The 16,792-nt window shown below is 48.2% G+C and overlaps 1 protein-coding gene across 3 annotated transcripts in view; it reads left to right on the plus strand.

The window, feature by feature from the left end:
• The window catches only part of rsph14 (radial spoke head 14 homolog), a 246,116-nt gene that overhangs the window by 143,781 nt on the left and 85,543 nt on the right, over positions 1-16,792 (plus strand). Inside the window, exons 1-2 of one of the 3 annotated variants that reach the window (XM_072498550.1) lie at positions 1,531-2,419; positions 5,370-5,627. The exons of 1 other annotated variant lie outside the window; for it this stretch is intronic. In XM_072498550.1, the coding sequence (XP_072354651.1) occupies positions 2,055-2,419; positions 5,370-5,409 (405 nt within the window). In that variant the 5' untranslated portion in view covers positions 1,531-2,054 and the 3' untranslated portion in view covers positions 5,410-5,627. Of the gene's footprint in view, positions 1-1,530; positions 2,420-5,369; positions 5,628-16,792 lie in introns of those variants that run through there. One more of the 3 variants, XM_072498541.1, reaches the window with a different exon arrangement.

Below are 16,792 nucleotides of genomic sequence, written 5' to 3' on the forward strand. Positions count from 1 at the left end.
TTTAAACACAGTGCGCAGACCGTTGCCCGACACCAATATCGTAATCGGCGAGTGGGCGGAGAATCCATTCCGGCGCCCATATCGGGGGAGGTGCTGGTTCGTCGCTGGGTTTCTCTCCTCCGCCCCCTTCAAAATGGCGTCATCACATCGCGCACCGCACACCATTGGTGCGTCACCTGAAGGCCCTCCCCGATGCCCCGCCCCGATGAGCCCGTCATATGTATATTGACTGAAATGTAAAGGGTTAACAAGTTAATGATAATGATTCATACCACTAGAGGGAACCACAGAACAGTCATATATATCATGTGACTTGGGGATTCTGGGATAAGAAGATGATAAGATTAGATAGTGAGGTATGAGAGAGAGCAGTTGTATACTTGAGCGATCGGTAAGTTAGAGATAGCATAGTTTGATATAATAACCTGCTACTTTAGGAAAGTGAACGAATCTTAGTAGTGTAAATAAATTTATATTTTGGTTTGGTAACAAAGCTTTGTGTTCTTTATTCAACACTATGCATCCGAGCCATCCAGGTAAAACAGAATAGAGAATACAACATGATACCAGAAGTGATTTTAAAGTAGATTACTAAGGTTTAGAGAGAAAGAAAGAATCTCAGCTCGAAGAAAGAAAAGAAAACGTGTGAAGAAAAATCGCAATCAGACTCCAGTAGTAACAATAAGACTCCAGCAACATCACAAAAAAGTACCCAGCCAGAGTCATGGAAGGTCTGCATTCCAAAGGCATTCAGCATATTGGGTAATGTAGATGTAAACTGGAAAATATTCAAACAAGAGTTTGAACTGTACCTCTCATCCTCCAAACTGTCAGTGATAAGCGTAAAACTGTTTTATTGCTACTAATAGCTGGACAACAGCCTGTAGAAGTGTATAACTCAATGCACTTTGAGAATGAAGTTGAAAAAAATAACTTTGAAGTAGTCATTAAAAAATTTGATCACTATTGTGAGCTTAAAAGAAATGAAAACCTATGTAAAAGACTGCAAAAGCAACAAAAAATGATGCTGGAAGATTCAATTAAATTGTCCCATACAACTAAAAAAAAATCTAAAAATAAAAGTGCCGAAATGTTGAATGGGCAAAGTAAAAGATTTTTTGCCTGTGGCGCACTTAAAAATTCATCGTGCTGAAAAAGACCAATCTGCGCCAGCGCACCCGGAAAAAACACACGCTTCAGAAGTCGGACATTTCAGACATGCGCAGTTAAAGGAAAAAACGTGCGATTCAGAATTTGAACATTCTGCACATGTGCAGGACCAGTTCACACACGCGCACATTGAAAAATGACGCGATCCAGAAGAATATCGTTCCGCGCGTGCGCAGAAGATTGCACATACACACTTGAGAAAAGATCGCATTCCGGACGAGGATTGATCTGCGCATGCGTAATCGAAATTTGTGCCTGACGTCATGGATGTGATGACGTCCGAACATTGTGGGACGCCCACTTAAAGAAAAGCTGCCCGGAAATCTAAAAACAAGTTTTAAAGGAAGTTTTTTTACCTCGTAAGGCAGAACATTGCCTAAATTTTAACAAACAGCTGAAGAAGACTTTTGCAGCACCATGGAACAAAATGCAACAAGAAGAAAATGTTAAATCTAAAACCAAAGAAGATAAATCCTACATCGAAGAATATTAGTCAGATATGGTAGAGATATTCTGGTTTGATGGTTATTCTGTTAGTAACAAGATTGAAAATCTAAATAGCACTCGACTAATGGTAGATGAATCCAATACGTTGATGGAATTGCATACCGTTGCTACATTGGACAGCAGTAACCGGACAAATGAACAACCAGAAGAAAAAGACTCCACAGGAAGAGCACTGAAAGATTCCAGAAAGAAAGCAATGAAAGAAGAAGACTGTGAAGGTCAATCTAGTTTATCTGATCAACAAAAAGAAGACTATGACGGTCTATCCACTGTATTTTCGAATAGTGACAAAGTGATCACAAGTAGCATACAAGCTGTGCAGGACAAAAGTGAGATCTCAGCTGCACTGTACAATAAAACATGACAAGAGTGCAACAATGAATGAATCAATTGAGAACACATCAACTGCGAACAACCTACAAGAAAATGACATCTTGGAGAAGTTGATGCCAGATGAGAAGCACCAAGAGCTCAACGATACATTGGATCATCCAGAAGGGTCTGATATCACAAAGCTCAACAATGGATCAGATCATCCACAGGAACCTGAGATCATGAAGTGTAGTAAAACATCAGATAATACAAAGGACACTGATACCAAAAAGTTTGAAAATGAATCAAACAATCCAGAAGGAACAGATCCTGAGCACACAAAGTGCAACTATGGAACACCAGACTGTACACAAAAGTATAGCTCTGAAACCGAAGGACACCTAAACAGCACAGTCCAATGCAATGGCAAGTAAGTGTTAAAACTTGCAGTCACACTTGACAGACCATCCAGTCTGGAAGGAAATCCAGATGGCAACCGAGCCAGGGATTGCAGGACAGTGTGTCAAACACAGCTACTGGTTGAGTAGAACAAACAAATGTGTGTAGCCAATACAAAATTCATGCATAATGACACCAATGTCAGGAAGAACAGGACATTGTTTAGACAAAAAAGAAGTCACGCCAGTGAATTTAATATGCTCGTGTTTGCTCAAGAACACACAAACTCAACACCACAAACACAGAAAAAAGACCAGGTGCAGGATTCTCTGATCCTGGGGCTAAGTGTTGACGCCGTCATAAGCGCCGGAATGTTTTACGACGGTGTCATCTGGCCCCTAGGAGCAGCGATCCAGCGCCGCACAGAGGGCCAGCATGGCACTGGAGAGCTTCACGCTGCTCCAGCTACCAATACGGGCATCAGAAAGGGTGGCACGGGTCCGCGCATGTGCGCTACGGCCGGCGCGAGTTCACGCATGCACACTACGGCCGGTGCAAATTCACGCATATGCATGGGTTGCCTTCCCCGTGCCTGCCCCGACACAACATGGCGGAGAGCTACATGGGCCCGGCGCGGAGGAACTTAGGCCCCCACCAGGATAAGCCCGCCCACCAATCAGTAGGCCCTGATCGCGGGCCAGGCTACCGTGGAGGTCCACCCCCCTGGACTTGGATCCCCCCCCCCCACCAGGCCGCCCCCCCCCGCAACATGAACGCCAAGGTCCCGCCGGGTAAGACCACACGCGAGCAGCGCCGGCGTGACTTGGCCTAACTCGGCGGGCACTCAGCCCATCGCGCGGGGAGAATTGGCAGGGGTAGGGGCCGCGTTGAGCCGACTGCGCTGGCGCCAATGGCGCCGATTCTCTGGTCACGAATTGGCGGACCGGCATCGGAGCAGCGTTGCGTGATTCGCACTCCCCCCCCCCCCCCCCGGCGATGTTCCGACCCGGCGCGGGGTCGGAGAATCCCGCCCCAGGTCTGACAACAAAAGTGGTTCAACCAGTCAACCACCTGATCAATTTTGACTGATGACTTGTTGGTACTTCAACACACTATCCCAGTGAAGACTGAGTACAGACTCAATTTGTGGACTGTAAAAAGCTTTTTAAAAAATTGTTAACTAGTACTCAATTACTTGTAATGAACAGACAATGATGTTGACATATGTTTGTAGAAATCTCCAAACATCTTTGGGAAAAAAAGGGGGATGTCATGATATGTATACTGACAAGGATGTAAAGAGTTTACAAGTTAAGGATAATGATTCATACCACTAGAGGGAACCACAGAACAGTTTTATATATATATATATATCATGTGACTTGGGGATTCTGGGATTAGAAGAAGATGATAAGAAGATGATAAGAAGATTAGATAGTGAGAGGTTTAGATAGTGAATTGCGAGAGAGAGCAGTTGTATACTTGAGAGTTCTGTAAGTTAGAGATAGCATAGTTTTATATAATAGTCTTCTACTTTAGGGAAGTGAACGAATCTTAGTTAGCAGTGTAAATAAATTTATAGTTTCGTTTGTGAACAAAGCTTTGAGTTCTTTATTCAACACTACGCATCCGAGAAATTAGGTAGAGCAGAATAGAGAATAGAACAGGGCTGAGTTCCCAATGGCGCGGGACACGTGGCCTCAGCCGTGCGGGAACCCGGCGTGGCGGCTACGGACTGTGTTGAGCGACGACACCGTCGGCTGGGAGCCGTGCTGCTCGTTGGGGGGGTTTCCGCAAGGGCTGGGGGGACTGTTGGGGATGGCCAGGGGGGCAGTTTTTGGCAGGTCGGGTCCGCGCACGGCCGGCGCCATGTTTGACGGCGAACCGCGGCAGGATGTCGCCGTGCGCGGCCACAGACCCGGCCATTTATATCGTGGGAGCTGGGAGTTTTATCTGGCGTGGAGGATTTGGCGCTGATTTTGGCATCCTTCCCAGACCAGCGTCGGCACTCACCCTCAAAAACGGTAGATCCAGCCCATTGTATTCACTTGCTTCAAATGCTTTTCTCGACTGAGTAAATTTGCCTTCCAATTCAAGGCAATTTCCTTTCATGTGGCTTCTCTCGCTCTGGAGACTCAATACTGTGCTGAAGGGAATTCATCTTTGTGTTCAGCTGGTTTATGACTTGCTGATCCTTCTCAACAAGCTGTTTCTGGTGTACTATTTCTGCTCGTTGAAAGTTGCAGGGTTTCTAGTTCCCTCTTCTCCTCTCTGAGCACAGCTTGTGCCCTCTCCAGTTCCTTCATTTCTAGCTCATGGTGCTATTTCAATTCCAAAAGTTCATCATTTTCTTTCGTGAGGCCATGTTATGCTACACTGTGCCAGTTTTTTGTTTGTCGCTCAAGATCAGTGCTTTTTAGCTAATTTGATTTCTTTTCGTGCTTTACAAACTCTTGTTTATCATGCTCTTCGGACCGTTCGTTCTTGTTTTCTGTTGTTCTGACGTGACATTTCTGTTCGCTGTTTGACGAGCAGCCATTGACATCGCCGTCGTGTTTCTTTTCGAGGAGACATTTCCCTCCAGAAGCCGTAGGGTCGTCTTCAGAAACAGCCTTTGGCTTCACTTTGAAGAGTTTGTTTCTGTCGACCTCCGACTTAGTATTTATGCATTGTTTCACATGCTCGAGGGCACCCGCAGCTTCTAGGTCCACCACTCTTTCAGTAGAACCTTTTTTGTAATTCACTGTGTGTGGAGCTGTGGCCTGAGTCTTGGATTCTTCCTCCGGCGTCTCTACTGACTTTGCATCTATGGCTGCCCTGTCCGCCATCGTTATATAGTCGGTGTCTGTAACGTCGGTGACTGTATCGTATAATCGCTGTACTAGCTGCAGTGTACGAACTGCGAATAGCAGTGATCGCTTGTCTGCTTCAACAATTGAAATTTTAACTGTAAATAATTGTGCATTCACTTCGACTTGCAGGATACACGTTCCCAACGTCTTGATTGGTGCGCCATGGTAGTCGGTGAGATTGCAATCGTTATCCTCAATTCGAGGCTGAATCCACATCTTCAGATCTGCTTCGTTGATTAAATTCGCTCTGGCACCTATGTCCAGTTTGATATTTGTGCTGGTTTGATTAATTATGAACGGAATTGTCCAATTATCCAAGTGGTTTGCTATTTCTTCTTCTATTTTTGCATTTTGTTGTTCAGCGCCTTCATTGATCATGTCCGTGTAAAAATCTGGTGCATCATTAAACTCAGCTTTCCTGTTCAGGGCTGCACTTTGCATGATTGACGAATCTCTAATTTTTTTAGCCTCGGTTACTACATTAACACTCTTAGGTTGCTGCGTTCTTGCAATCGACAGGCAATGCTGGGCAAGATGGATTCTCTTGGAGCATCTGCTGCACGTTTTGCCATATGCAGCACATTTTCTTGGGCCATGTGTTCTGCCGCATCGCCAACATAAAATGGTGCTCTCTGAATATTTCTCAAAATGGCCACCCCGGGACCACGTTTCTGATCCCGCTACGACACAGCAAAGAAGAGTCTTAATCTCAGTGATTTGCTTTTCTGCAATCTCACTGACTTTGCATATTTTTATGGCATTTGCTGATTTTCTCTCAGCAATCGCTCACATAATTTATCACATTGCATGATGTATACAATTTGGTTTTTAACAATGAATCATGGAGGTCTGCAAAATTGCAGGATTGCGCTTCGAGATGTAGATCCATGACAAAACAGTCACAGGTTTCGCCTGATTTTTGCAGTCTTATCCTGAATACAAAACGCTTGAAAGTTTTGTTTTCTTGCAGTGGCAATAGTAATCGAATTGCTCACTTATTTTTGAGTAGCTCTTCTTGTCTTCCTCCGAAGCGAACTGAAAAGAATTATACAGATCAATTGCTTGTTGACCGGTCACTGTCATTAGGAGTGCTATTTTACTCACGTCTGAAGCTTCTTGGAGACCAAGAGCTTACACGGAGAAAGTAAACTGTTGCTTGAAAGCACGCCAGTTCGCATCTACATTACCAGTCATGAGCAGTTGGCTGGGAGTCTTCAATGCTTTCATCTCACTTCGACGATCCTGGTAGGATGTTGTTTTGCAGCCAATTTTCTCTGAGTCTCCGATTGTTTTCTTGTGTCTTTCTGCCGTACCTAACTTCCCTGACTGCTCTCTTTTGACATCCACTCCTAGGTAGAATGTAATGTTCCTTGATTATGCTGATGTTGAATCTTGATGTGGTAGTGTTAACAAAGAACATTAGACTTTGTTTTACAACAAAACTGTTTACTACTAACACTACTCTAAAAGATTACTCTAATGTCTAAGATTCATACAGTTGGAAATAATGGTCTAACACTAACTTACACTAAGATACAACAGAGCTACTCTAATATGCGACTGCTATCAACTCCTTACTGACACCTTGTTCTGAACACATGGTGATTCCGGGTCCCCTGCCTATATACTCGCACCACCTGCTGGTCGGATGCTAGAACTATAACAGTAAAACATATAACTTATAACACACATACAGATGATGATGATCTATTCATATATACACATGATAATCTACCTATCATCACAGGCGGCACTAACAAACAGGGTCAAAAATATTTCCTCTGTGCACCTTCAGTGACGGAGGTAACTAGGAAGGCAAATGGCATGTTATCCTTTGTTGTATGAGTGGTGGAGTATAAAAGTAGGGAAGTTTTGCTACAACTGTACAGGGCATTGGTGAGATCACACTTAGGATACTGTTTCCGTTTTTTTCATAGAATTTACAGTGCAGAAGGAGGCCATTCGGCCCATCGAGTCTGCAGCGGCTCTTGGAAAGAGCACCCTACCCAAGGTCCACACCTCCACCCTATCCCCATAACCCAGTAACCCCACCCAACACAAGGGCAATTTTGGACACTAAGGGCAATTTAGCATGGCCAATCCACCTAACCTGCACATCTTTGGACTGTGGGAGGAAACCGGAGCACCCGGAGGAAACCCACGCACACACGGGGAGAACGTGCAGACTCCGCACAGACAGTGACCCAAGCCGGGAATCGAACCTGGGACCCTGGAGCTGTGAAGCAATTGTGCTATCCACAATGCTACCGTGCTGCCCTTTTGGTCTCCTTACTTACTGACAGTAAACCTACATTGTAAGCAGTTCAGAGATGGTTCACTGGGCTGATTCCTGGAATGAAGAGGTTATCTTATGTGGAACGTTGAGTATGTTGGACCTATACACATTGGAGTTTAGAAGAATGAGAGGTGATCTTATTAAACATGAGATTTTAAGGGGGCTTAACAGAGTAGACGATGAGAGGATGTTTCCCTTCGTGGGGAATCTAGAACTCGGGTACAGTTTAAAAAGTGAAGAGGGCAATCTGTAGAGCTCTGTAACACTGTGTTAATTTAACGTAATTACAAGTGCACAGCTCTTCCTTGAGGCTTTTCTTTGCCTGGTTGATGCTTCATAACTACAAAGCTGAGAAAAGAAATATTTTGAGTAAGAGCTTCCATCTCATGAAGAGACCTCAGGCCAATCCACATCTAACAACCAGCACTGAAAATTAATTTGACAGCTGTGACAAATTGACCCACAGCAGCTGAGACAACCCACAACATTTTAAAACACTCAACAATATTCTAAATAAAACGACACACAATATTCTTTAAAAAAGTCAACTCATTCTATCTCCCAATGTTAATGGATCCTTTTAAAGATTCCAGGATCTGGATCAACATCTGCATCAAAAACTAATCAGTTCTTCATTGCTTCATACTCTACCTTTGTATCAAGTTTCATTGAAATCTGTCCTTCAGTGTCAGAGGTAATAGCAGGTCTCCTATTTGAGACTGATGAGGAGGAATTTCTTCTCTGAGGGTCGTTAATTAGTGGAGGCTGGATCGTTATCATCTACAAGGGAGTCGAGGGTTGTGCAATGTGGGCAGGAACATAGAGCTAAGGTCACAATCAGATCAGATTACTGAATAGTGAAGAAGGTTCGAGGGGTCAAATGGCCTACTCCTGCTTTTATTTCTTGTGTTCCGTGTTAATGTGTAGGCATGAAATTATAAAAAAGGGTATTGATTGATTAGATGATTGGGGAAATCTGTGGCAAATGGATTTCAATTTATCCACTTTGGATCTAAAAAGGATAGAACCAAATTTTATAATTGTGGAGTACTGCTAAATTGTTAATTAGTAGATTTTTAAGCTAATTTTTCAAAATATTTCAGCTCCAACTTCACCCTACTGTATGTCCCAATATTTAATTTGCTGTATGTAAAAGATTTTCAGAAGTGATTTTATTTGAGATTGTAGAACTGAATTTTCTCAAAGGATGCAATGTGTGCCTAAATATGGCTGCTTGCTTGGCAGAAAATTGAGCCATTAAAGGCCCAACATCCTGCATTGGTGGGCATTTTACCCTCATCAGGAATGGCTGCTGCCATGCGGGGGTTTGTCAGGTAAACCACTATGGCTTACCAGCAGATTCCTGGGGAGGACTTCCTTGATTGGCATATGCAGGAGCCTCCGTCAGCAATGGCCATTCCTGTGCCTAATTTGCTACAACTGCAATAACCATTCCCCCGTTGCCTCAATGGGCGGGGTCCGTCTTCCAGATCTCAGGTTCCTCACAAACACTTAAATAGCTTAAGCGGGCACCTCAGTATTGAGGTACCCTCTCCGCACAACAGCCTTAGCAGTGGCCACTGCTAGTGGTAGGGTTTCCGAGGCTGTTGAGCTGTGCCCTTTAATTGGGCCGGCAGCTTTGAGAGAGGGTGGGCCACTGTTCTTATAAATTGGTCGCCACCAGCAAAATGTAACCCTCGGGTCCTGCCACCTACTGGAGCTAGATTGGCTCCTATCTTTGGGCTTGATGGGAGGACTTCATCCTCCTCTGAAAGTTTCAGGCCCTAGTTTCTTGTTTTGCTACCTGTTAAAATCCTTTAATGTGATTAGACAGTTTATTCCCTCATTGTTTCCAGGGAATTTACTAGATCCCTAAACGAAACTTGCATCAGCAGCGAGTGCCCTGGCTTTGTTACTACCAGTAAAATCCAGATCATTAAGGAGAACAGATAGCATCATAGATTGAGGGAACCTATTTCTGCTAGCTGGGGAATTGAGGACTCGGACGTATAGTCCAAACAATAGAGCCTGTCTTTTGTTATGACCACATGAGAAGGGGTGACATGACTCTCCTAATCACCCAGACAGATCTAACTCTAACTGTGGTTTTTAATGAATTTAGAGACAATGTGCTTCTCCAATTCTGCAAGAGTCCCATTATTTATGCTTTCAGATTGTAAAGAATGAATCAGACAGATTTTCTTGGGTTCAACAAAGGACAAGATATGTTTATTGAAACTAGTTCCTGAATTTAACGAAGGCTAGGTGAATTGTAACTACCATTCATACATCATGCACATTCGCCTGGACCCACATGCACACAGCAGTACAGATGCTGGCAGAATAATTAAATAGGCTTAAGGATTTCTTACAGTTTGTGACAAAATATAAGACCAAGGAGTATGCAGTTAGCTCTTCCTTGGTTGATCTTGATGTGGGTATTCCATGTTGTGGCCATTTTGTTCAGTTTCCTTCGTATGGAGCAGATTTACACATATTATTCTCAAACGATTTTGGTTTGCAGTAGGTTTCTCTTGTCAGATAGTTACAGGCAAATCCGGTCATAATACTTCTGGGAGAGAGCACACGGCTTCACAGCCTGTTTCAGTACAGTATTGTCTTTTGATCTTTCTCTCCTGCATTGTAAGCAGTCCATGAAAGTACTCTGCTGGCTATATATCCCAGAGAAATTCTATCAGTCCCGATCTGCTGCGATTATTATTTCAGAACAGGTCATTGCATTTTGATATCCCATCTCAGAAACATTTGAAAAGTCTCAAGGTAGTGTAAAGCCAACAGGAAATGGGGTCTTTCAAGTTCTGCAGAGGTTGAGTGTCTTTTCCATCCCTCTTGGTGGAATACAAGCTGTGTATTGGCTGGGTAGTTCCAATTGTCTTTAGAGGGTTCTGTGGTGATATGCCAAGATAATATTGCATGTACTCAACAGTGTGGCCTCCCACCAGCAAGTGGCCATGTATGCAGCACTGTGACCTCCCACCAGCAGGTGGCGTCAGATATAAGTCAGGGCACATCTGGCCATCCTGAGAAGTTTGTAAGACATACATGAAGACAGTCATGCATCGGGATAGTTCCAGGAGAGTCGAAAGAAACTCTATGATAACTTGCTCTGTATCTGATCGTTATCTTGCATGTGTACATTAATCAAAGTCCTGGTTTGGACAAGTCACCAGCAGCTCTGTAGACTCCTTGCTAGACAAGGAACACAGAGCACAACATGGTACCAGCAGTACTGCAGATTTGAGGGTAATGTCGGAAGAGGCGAAATTAAATCGGCTGAAGAACCGACCTGGTGAACTGCAACCATTGGTGACTCAGTGCAGTAAAAGACACTGAAGCTCGAGATGGAAGGACTGAAGGAGCTTCAAGTATAGGGTAACATGGAAGAAAACTGGTGTGTCTTTAAGCAGCAGTTTAAATTTGTATGTTTCGGACCTAGGCCTGCAGGCAGAGCCTGACGAAAGGTGAATAGCGTTGCTGCTTATGGTGATAGGTTCACAAGCAATTGAAATATATAATACTTTTGCTTTTGATAATGAGGAGGACAGCAAGAGATATAATGAGGTCATTGGGTACTTTGATCAACATTGCACCCCCAAAAAGAATGAGAGATATATCATCCGTATGCGTACCCAGAAACCTGGTGAATCATTCAACACTTTTGCCACTGACTTGAGGCTGAAGGCCCAGTCATGCAACGTCAGTAGCCTGAAATCTTCTCTGATTCGTGACCAAATTGTCTTTGGTGTCTCAAGTGATAAGCTACATGAGAAGTTGTTGCGGGAAGAAGATTTGTTATTGGAACAAGCAATAAAGATTTGCCAGGTGGGCGAGGTAGCTGCATAGCAAATCAGCACATTCTGCTTGAAACATTTTGGCGCCAACATAGAGAAAGATGCCAGCACCATTAACGCTGTGACGCACGTCATAAAGAAACATGGTGAGACTTCCGGTTGCGGCTATGCCTAGGTAGGTCGCACGTTCGTCAGCTCCCGCCGGGAACAGACTTTTGGGCTCTTCAGAGGGGCCCCAACTGCAATTGTTCGACGGCTTCCAGTGTGGGAAGGTGACAGCAAGGTCCCCCAGACATTATATGGATTGGACCAGGAGTGGAGCGGTGGAAAAAGTGATCTTGGACCAGCGAAAAGTGAGAGGGAGAAAAAACAAGATGGCGGCGGGTGGAGACCAAGCAGCATGGGCGCAGTGGTCGCAGGAGCAGCAGGGGTTTCTTCGACGCTGCTTTGAGGAGCTGAAAACCGAAATGCTGGCGCCAATGAAGGCGGCGATTGAGAAGCTAGTGGAGACCCAGAAGGCCCAAGGGGCGGCCATCCGGGAGGTGTGGCAAAAAGCCTCGAAGAATGAGGACGAGATCTTGGGCCTGGCGGTGAAGGTGGAGGCGCATGAGGCGCTGCACAAGAGGTGGGCGGAAAGATTTGACGACCTGGAAAATAGGTGGAGGAGGAAGAATCTTCGGATTCTGGGTCTCCCTGAAGGAGTGGAGGGGCCCGATGCTGGGGCACATGTGAGCACGATGCTCAATTCACTGATGGGCGTGGGAGCCTTCCCGAGGCCTCTGGAGCTAGATGGGGCTCACCGGGTCCTAGCAAGGAGACCCAAGGCCAACGAGCCGCCAAGGGCTGTAGTGGTGAGGTTTCACCGCTTTATGGACAGAGAGTGTGTCCTGAGATGGGCCAAGAAAGAGCGGAGCAGCAGGTGGGAGAACACGGAGATCCGAATCTACCAGGACTGGAGTGCAGAGGTGGCCAAGAAGAGAGCTGGTTTTAATCGGGCTAAGGCGGTGCTCCATCGAAAGGGGGTGAAGTTCGGTATGCTGCAGCCAGCGCGATTGTGGGTCACGTTCCAGGATCGGCACCACTATTTCGAAACGCCTGATGAGGCATGGAGCTTTATACGGACTGAAAAGTTGAACTCAAATTGAGGGTTTGTTGTGGGGGGATGTTTCCTGTGTAGATGGTGTTTATTACGTTTAGGGAATGTCCCTCTGGTTTGGGTGCTGGATGGGAATGGGTGAAGGGATTTGATGGGGAGACTGTGGGAGAGTGTGGGCGTCGGTGTTGGAGGGGCAGACCCCCACGAAGGAAGAGGGGGAGTGGAGGCCTGGGGATGGGGAATTGGGGTAAGGCCGCAAAAGGAGCTGAGCCAGAGGGGGCGGGGCCGGCTCTGGAAAGCACGGGCTTTTCCCCGCGCTAGGGAAGGATGGGGGTGGGGGCCGGGGGGGGATGGGCGGTGCTGGAGAGGAGCGCACACTGACTGCCAGGGAGGAGGAGGGGAGATTCTCACACTGGAGGGGGTCAGCAGGAGTCAGCTGACTTACGGGAGTGTTATGGGGGGAGCAAAAGGGCTAGATGTGGATCTAGCGGGGGAGAGGGGGGTTATAGGGTTGCTGCTGCATTGCCCAAAGGGGAGCTGGAAGTAGGAGAGGTGGGCGGGGCAGGGGTCCGCCGTCTGGAGGACTGGAGGGTGCGGGAGCTGCGGGCACGTGGCTGGCCTAGAAAAGGAGATGGCTAGTCGGCCGGGGGGGGGTGGGGGGGGTGAGTGAGCAGCCCCCCAATCCGACTGATAACTTGGAATGTGAGGGGCCTGAACGGGCCGGGCAAGAGGGCCCGGATGTTCCCGCACTTAAAGGGACTGAAGGCAGACGTGGTTATGCTCCAGGAGACATATTTGAAGGTGGCAGATCAGGTTAGGCTGAGAAAGGGATGGGTAGGACAGGTATTCCATTCAGGGCTGGATGCGAAGAACAGTGGGGTTGCAATACTGGTGGGGAAGCGGGTGTCGTTTGAGGCAATGAATATTGTAGTGGATAATGGAGGTTGATATGTGATGGTGAGCGGTAGGTTGCAGGGGGTGCGGGTGGTACTGGTAAACGTATATGCCCCGAACTGGGATGATGCCGGATTTATGAAACGCATGCTGTGTCGGATTCCGGACCTGGAGGTAGGAAGCTTGATAATGGGGGGGGGGATTTCAACACGGTGCTGGACCCAGCACTGGATCGCTCTCGGTCCAGGACGGGTAAAAGGCCGGCTGCGGCCAAGGTGCTTAGGGGGTTTATTGACCAGATGGGGGGGGGAGTGGAGCCATGGAGGTTTGTCAGGCCCCAGGCGAGGGAATTTTCCTTCTTTTCCCACGTCCATAGAGCCTACTCCCGGATAGATTTTTTTATTTTGAGTATGGCACTAATCCCGAAAGTGGAGGGAATGGAGTATTCGGCCATAACCATCTCAGACCACGCCCCACACTGGGTGGAGCTGGAGTTAGGAGAGGAGAGGGACCAGCGCCCGCTGCGGCGTCTAGATGTGGGATTATTGGCGGATGAGGAGGTGTGCGGGCGGGTGCGGGGGTGCATTGAAAGATATTTGGAGGCCAATGACAATGGGGAGGTGCAGGTGGGGGTAGTCTGGGAGGCGCTGAAGGCGGTGGTCAGGGGAGAGTTCATCTCCATCAGGGCCCACAGGGAGAAGAGAGAGAGCAGGGAGAGGGAGAGGTTGGTGGGGGAGATCTTAAGGGTGGACAGGAGATATGTAGAGGCTCCCGAGGAGGGACTACTCCGGGAACGGCGGAACCTCCAGACGGAGTTCGACCTGTTGACCACAGGGAAAGCAGAGGCACAGTGGAGGAAAGCGCAGGGGGCGACATATGAGTATGGGGAGAAGGCGAGTCGGATGCTGGCACACCAGCTCCGTAAGAGGATGGCAGCGAGGGAAATAGGTGGAGTTAAGGATAGCGGGGGGAATACGGTGCGGAGTGCGGTGAGAATAAATGAGGAATTTAGGGACTTTTATGGGGATTTGTACAGATCTGAGCCCCCAGCGGGGGAAGAGGGGATGCAACGATTTTTGGATCAGCTGAGGTTCCCGAGGGTGGAGGAGCAGGAGATGGCTGGTTTAGGGGCGCCAATAGGGCTGGAGGAGCTGGTTAAAGGATTGGGCAACATGCAGGCGGGGAAGGCCCCGGGGCCAGATGGGTTCCCGGTCGCGTTTTACAGGAAATATGTGGACCTGCTAGGCCCGTTGCTAGTGAGGACTTTCAATTAGGCAAGGGAGGGGAGGACCTTGCCCCCGACAATGTCCGGGGTGCTGATCTCTCTGATCCTGAAGCGGGACAAGGACCCACTGCAATGTGGGTCGTATGAACTGATCTCGCTCCTCAATGTGGATGCTAAGTTGCTGGCAAAAGTGCTGGTTACGTGAATTGAGGACTGTGTCCCGGGGGTGATTCATGAGGACCAGACGGGATTTGTAAAGGGCAGGCAGCAAAACACTAATGTGCGGAGGCTCCTCAATGTGATTATGATGCCCTCGGTGGAGGGAGAAGCGTAGGTAGTGGCAGCTATGGACGCAGAGAAGGTCTTTGACCGGGTGGAGTGGGAGTATCTTTGGGAAGTGTTGCGGAGGTTTGGGTTCAGGGAGGGGTTCATCAGCTGGGTCAGATTGCTATATAGAGCCCCGGTGGCGAGTGTGGCTACGAATCGGCAGAGGTCGGAATACCTTCGGCTGTACCGAGGGACGAGGCAGGGGTGCCCCCTGTCCTCCTTGCTGTTTGCATTGGCAATTGAGCCTCTGGCCATGGCACTAAGGGAGTCCAGGAAATGGAGGGGACTGGTCCGAGGGGAAGAGGAACATCGGGTGTCGCTGTATGCAGACGACCTGTTGCTGTATGTGGCAGATCCAGTGGAGGGGATGGCGGAGGTCATGCGGATCCTAAGGGAGTTTGGGGACTTCTCGGGGTATAAGCTTAATGTAGGGAAAAGTGAGCTCTTTGTGGTGCATCCAGGGGACCAGGGAAGGCGGATAGACGACCTGCCGTTGAAGAGGGTGGAAAGGAGCTTGCGGTACTTAGGGATCCGGGTGGCTGGGAGTTGGGGGGCCCTGCACAAACTCAATTTGACGCGGTTGGTGGAGCAGATGGAGGAGGATTTCAAAATATGGGATGTGCTGCCACTCTCGCTACCGGGCAGGGTGCAGTCGGTTAAAACGATGGTCCTCCCGAGGTTTCTCTTTGTGTTCCAATGCCTTCCCATTATGATTCCCAAGGCCTTTTTCAAACGGGTAGGTAGGAGTATCATGGATTTTGTGTGGGCAAATAAGCCCCCGAGGGTAAAGAGGGTGTTTCTGGAGCGTAGTAGGGACAGGGAGGGCTGGCTCTGCCGAATTTGTGCGACTATTATTGGGCTGCCAATGTGGCGATGATCCGTAAGTGGGTAATGGAGGGAGCGGGGGCAGCGTGGAAGAGGTTGGAGATGGCGTCCTGTGTGGGCACGAGCCTGAGGGCGCTGGCGACGGCACCGCTGCCGCTCTCGCCGACAAGGTACACCACGAGTCCGGTGGTGGCAGTGACGTTGAAGATCTGGGGGCAGTGGAGACGACACGGGCGAGGTGGGAGCCTCGGTTTGGTCCTGGATTCGGGAGAACCATCGGTTCGTCCCGGGAAGGATGGATGGGGGATTTCGGAGCTGGCATCGGGCAGGGATTAGAAGAATGGGGGACCTGTTTATAGGTGGGACGTTTGCGAGCCTAGGGGCGCTGGAGGAGAGGTTTGGGTTACTCCCGGGAAATGATTTCAGGTATATGCAAGTGAGGGCGTTTGTGAGGTGGCAGGTGAGGGAATTCCCGCTGCTCCCGGCACAGGGCACTCAGGACAGGGTGATTTCGGGTATATGGGTTGGAGAAAGCGATCTACCAGGAGCTGAAAGAAGAGGAGGAGGCCTCGGTAGAGGAGTTAAAGGGCAAGTGGGAGGAGGAGTTTGGGGAGGAGATAGATGAGGGTCTTTGGGCTGATGCCCTGAGTAAGGTTAATTCTGCCTCCTCTTGCGCCAGGCTCAGCCTAATACAATTGAAGGTTATTCACCGAGCGCATATGACAGGGGCGAGGTTGAGTCGGTTCTTTGGGGTGGAGGATAGATGTGGGAGGTGCTCGGGAAGCCCGGCGAATCACGTCCACATGTTCTGGTCGTGCCCGGCATTGGATGGGTTTTGGAGGGGTTTCGCGAGGACTATGTCCAAGGTGGTGAAAGTCCAGGTCAAGCCGAGTTGGGGGTTGGCACTATTTGGGGTAACGGACGAGCTGGGAGTGCAGGAGGGGAAAGAGGCCGGTATCCTGGCCTTTGCGTCCCTGGTAGCACGGCGGAGGATCTTGCTATTATGGAAGGACGCGAAGCCCCCCAGTGTGGAAGCCTGGATAAATTACATGGCAGGGGTCATTAAGCTGGAGAGGA

This window comes from Scyliorhinus torazame, chromosome 1 (assembly GCF_047496885.1).
Source record: "Scyliorhinus torazame isolate Kashiwa2021f chromosome 1, sScyTor2.1, whole genome shotgun sequence".
NCBI classification, from domain to species: domain Eukaryota; kingdom Metazoa; phylum Chordata; class Chondrichthyes; order Carcharhiniformes; family Scyliorhinidae; genus Scyliorhinus; species Scyliorhinus torazame.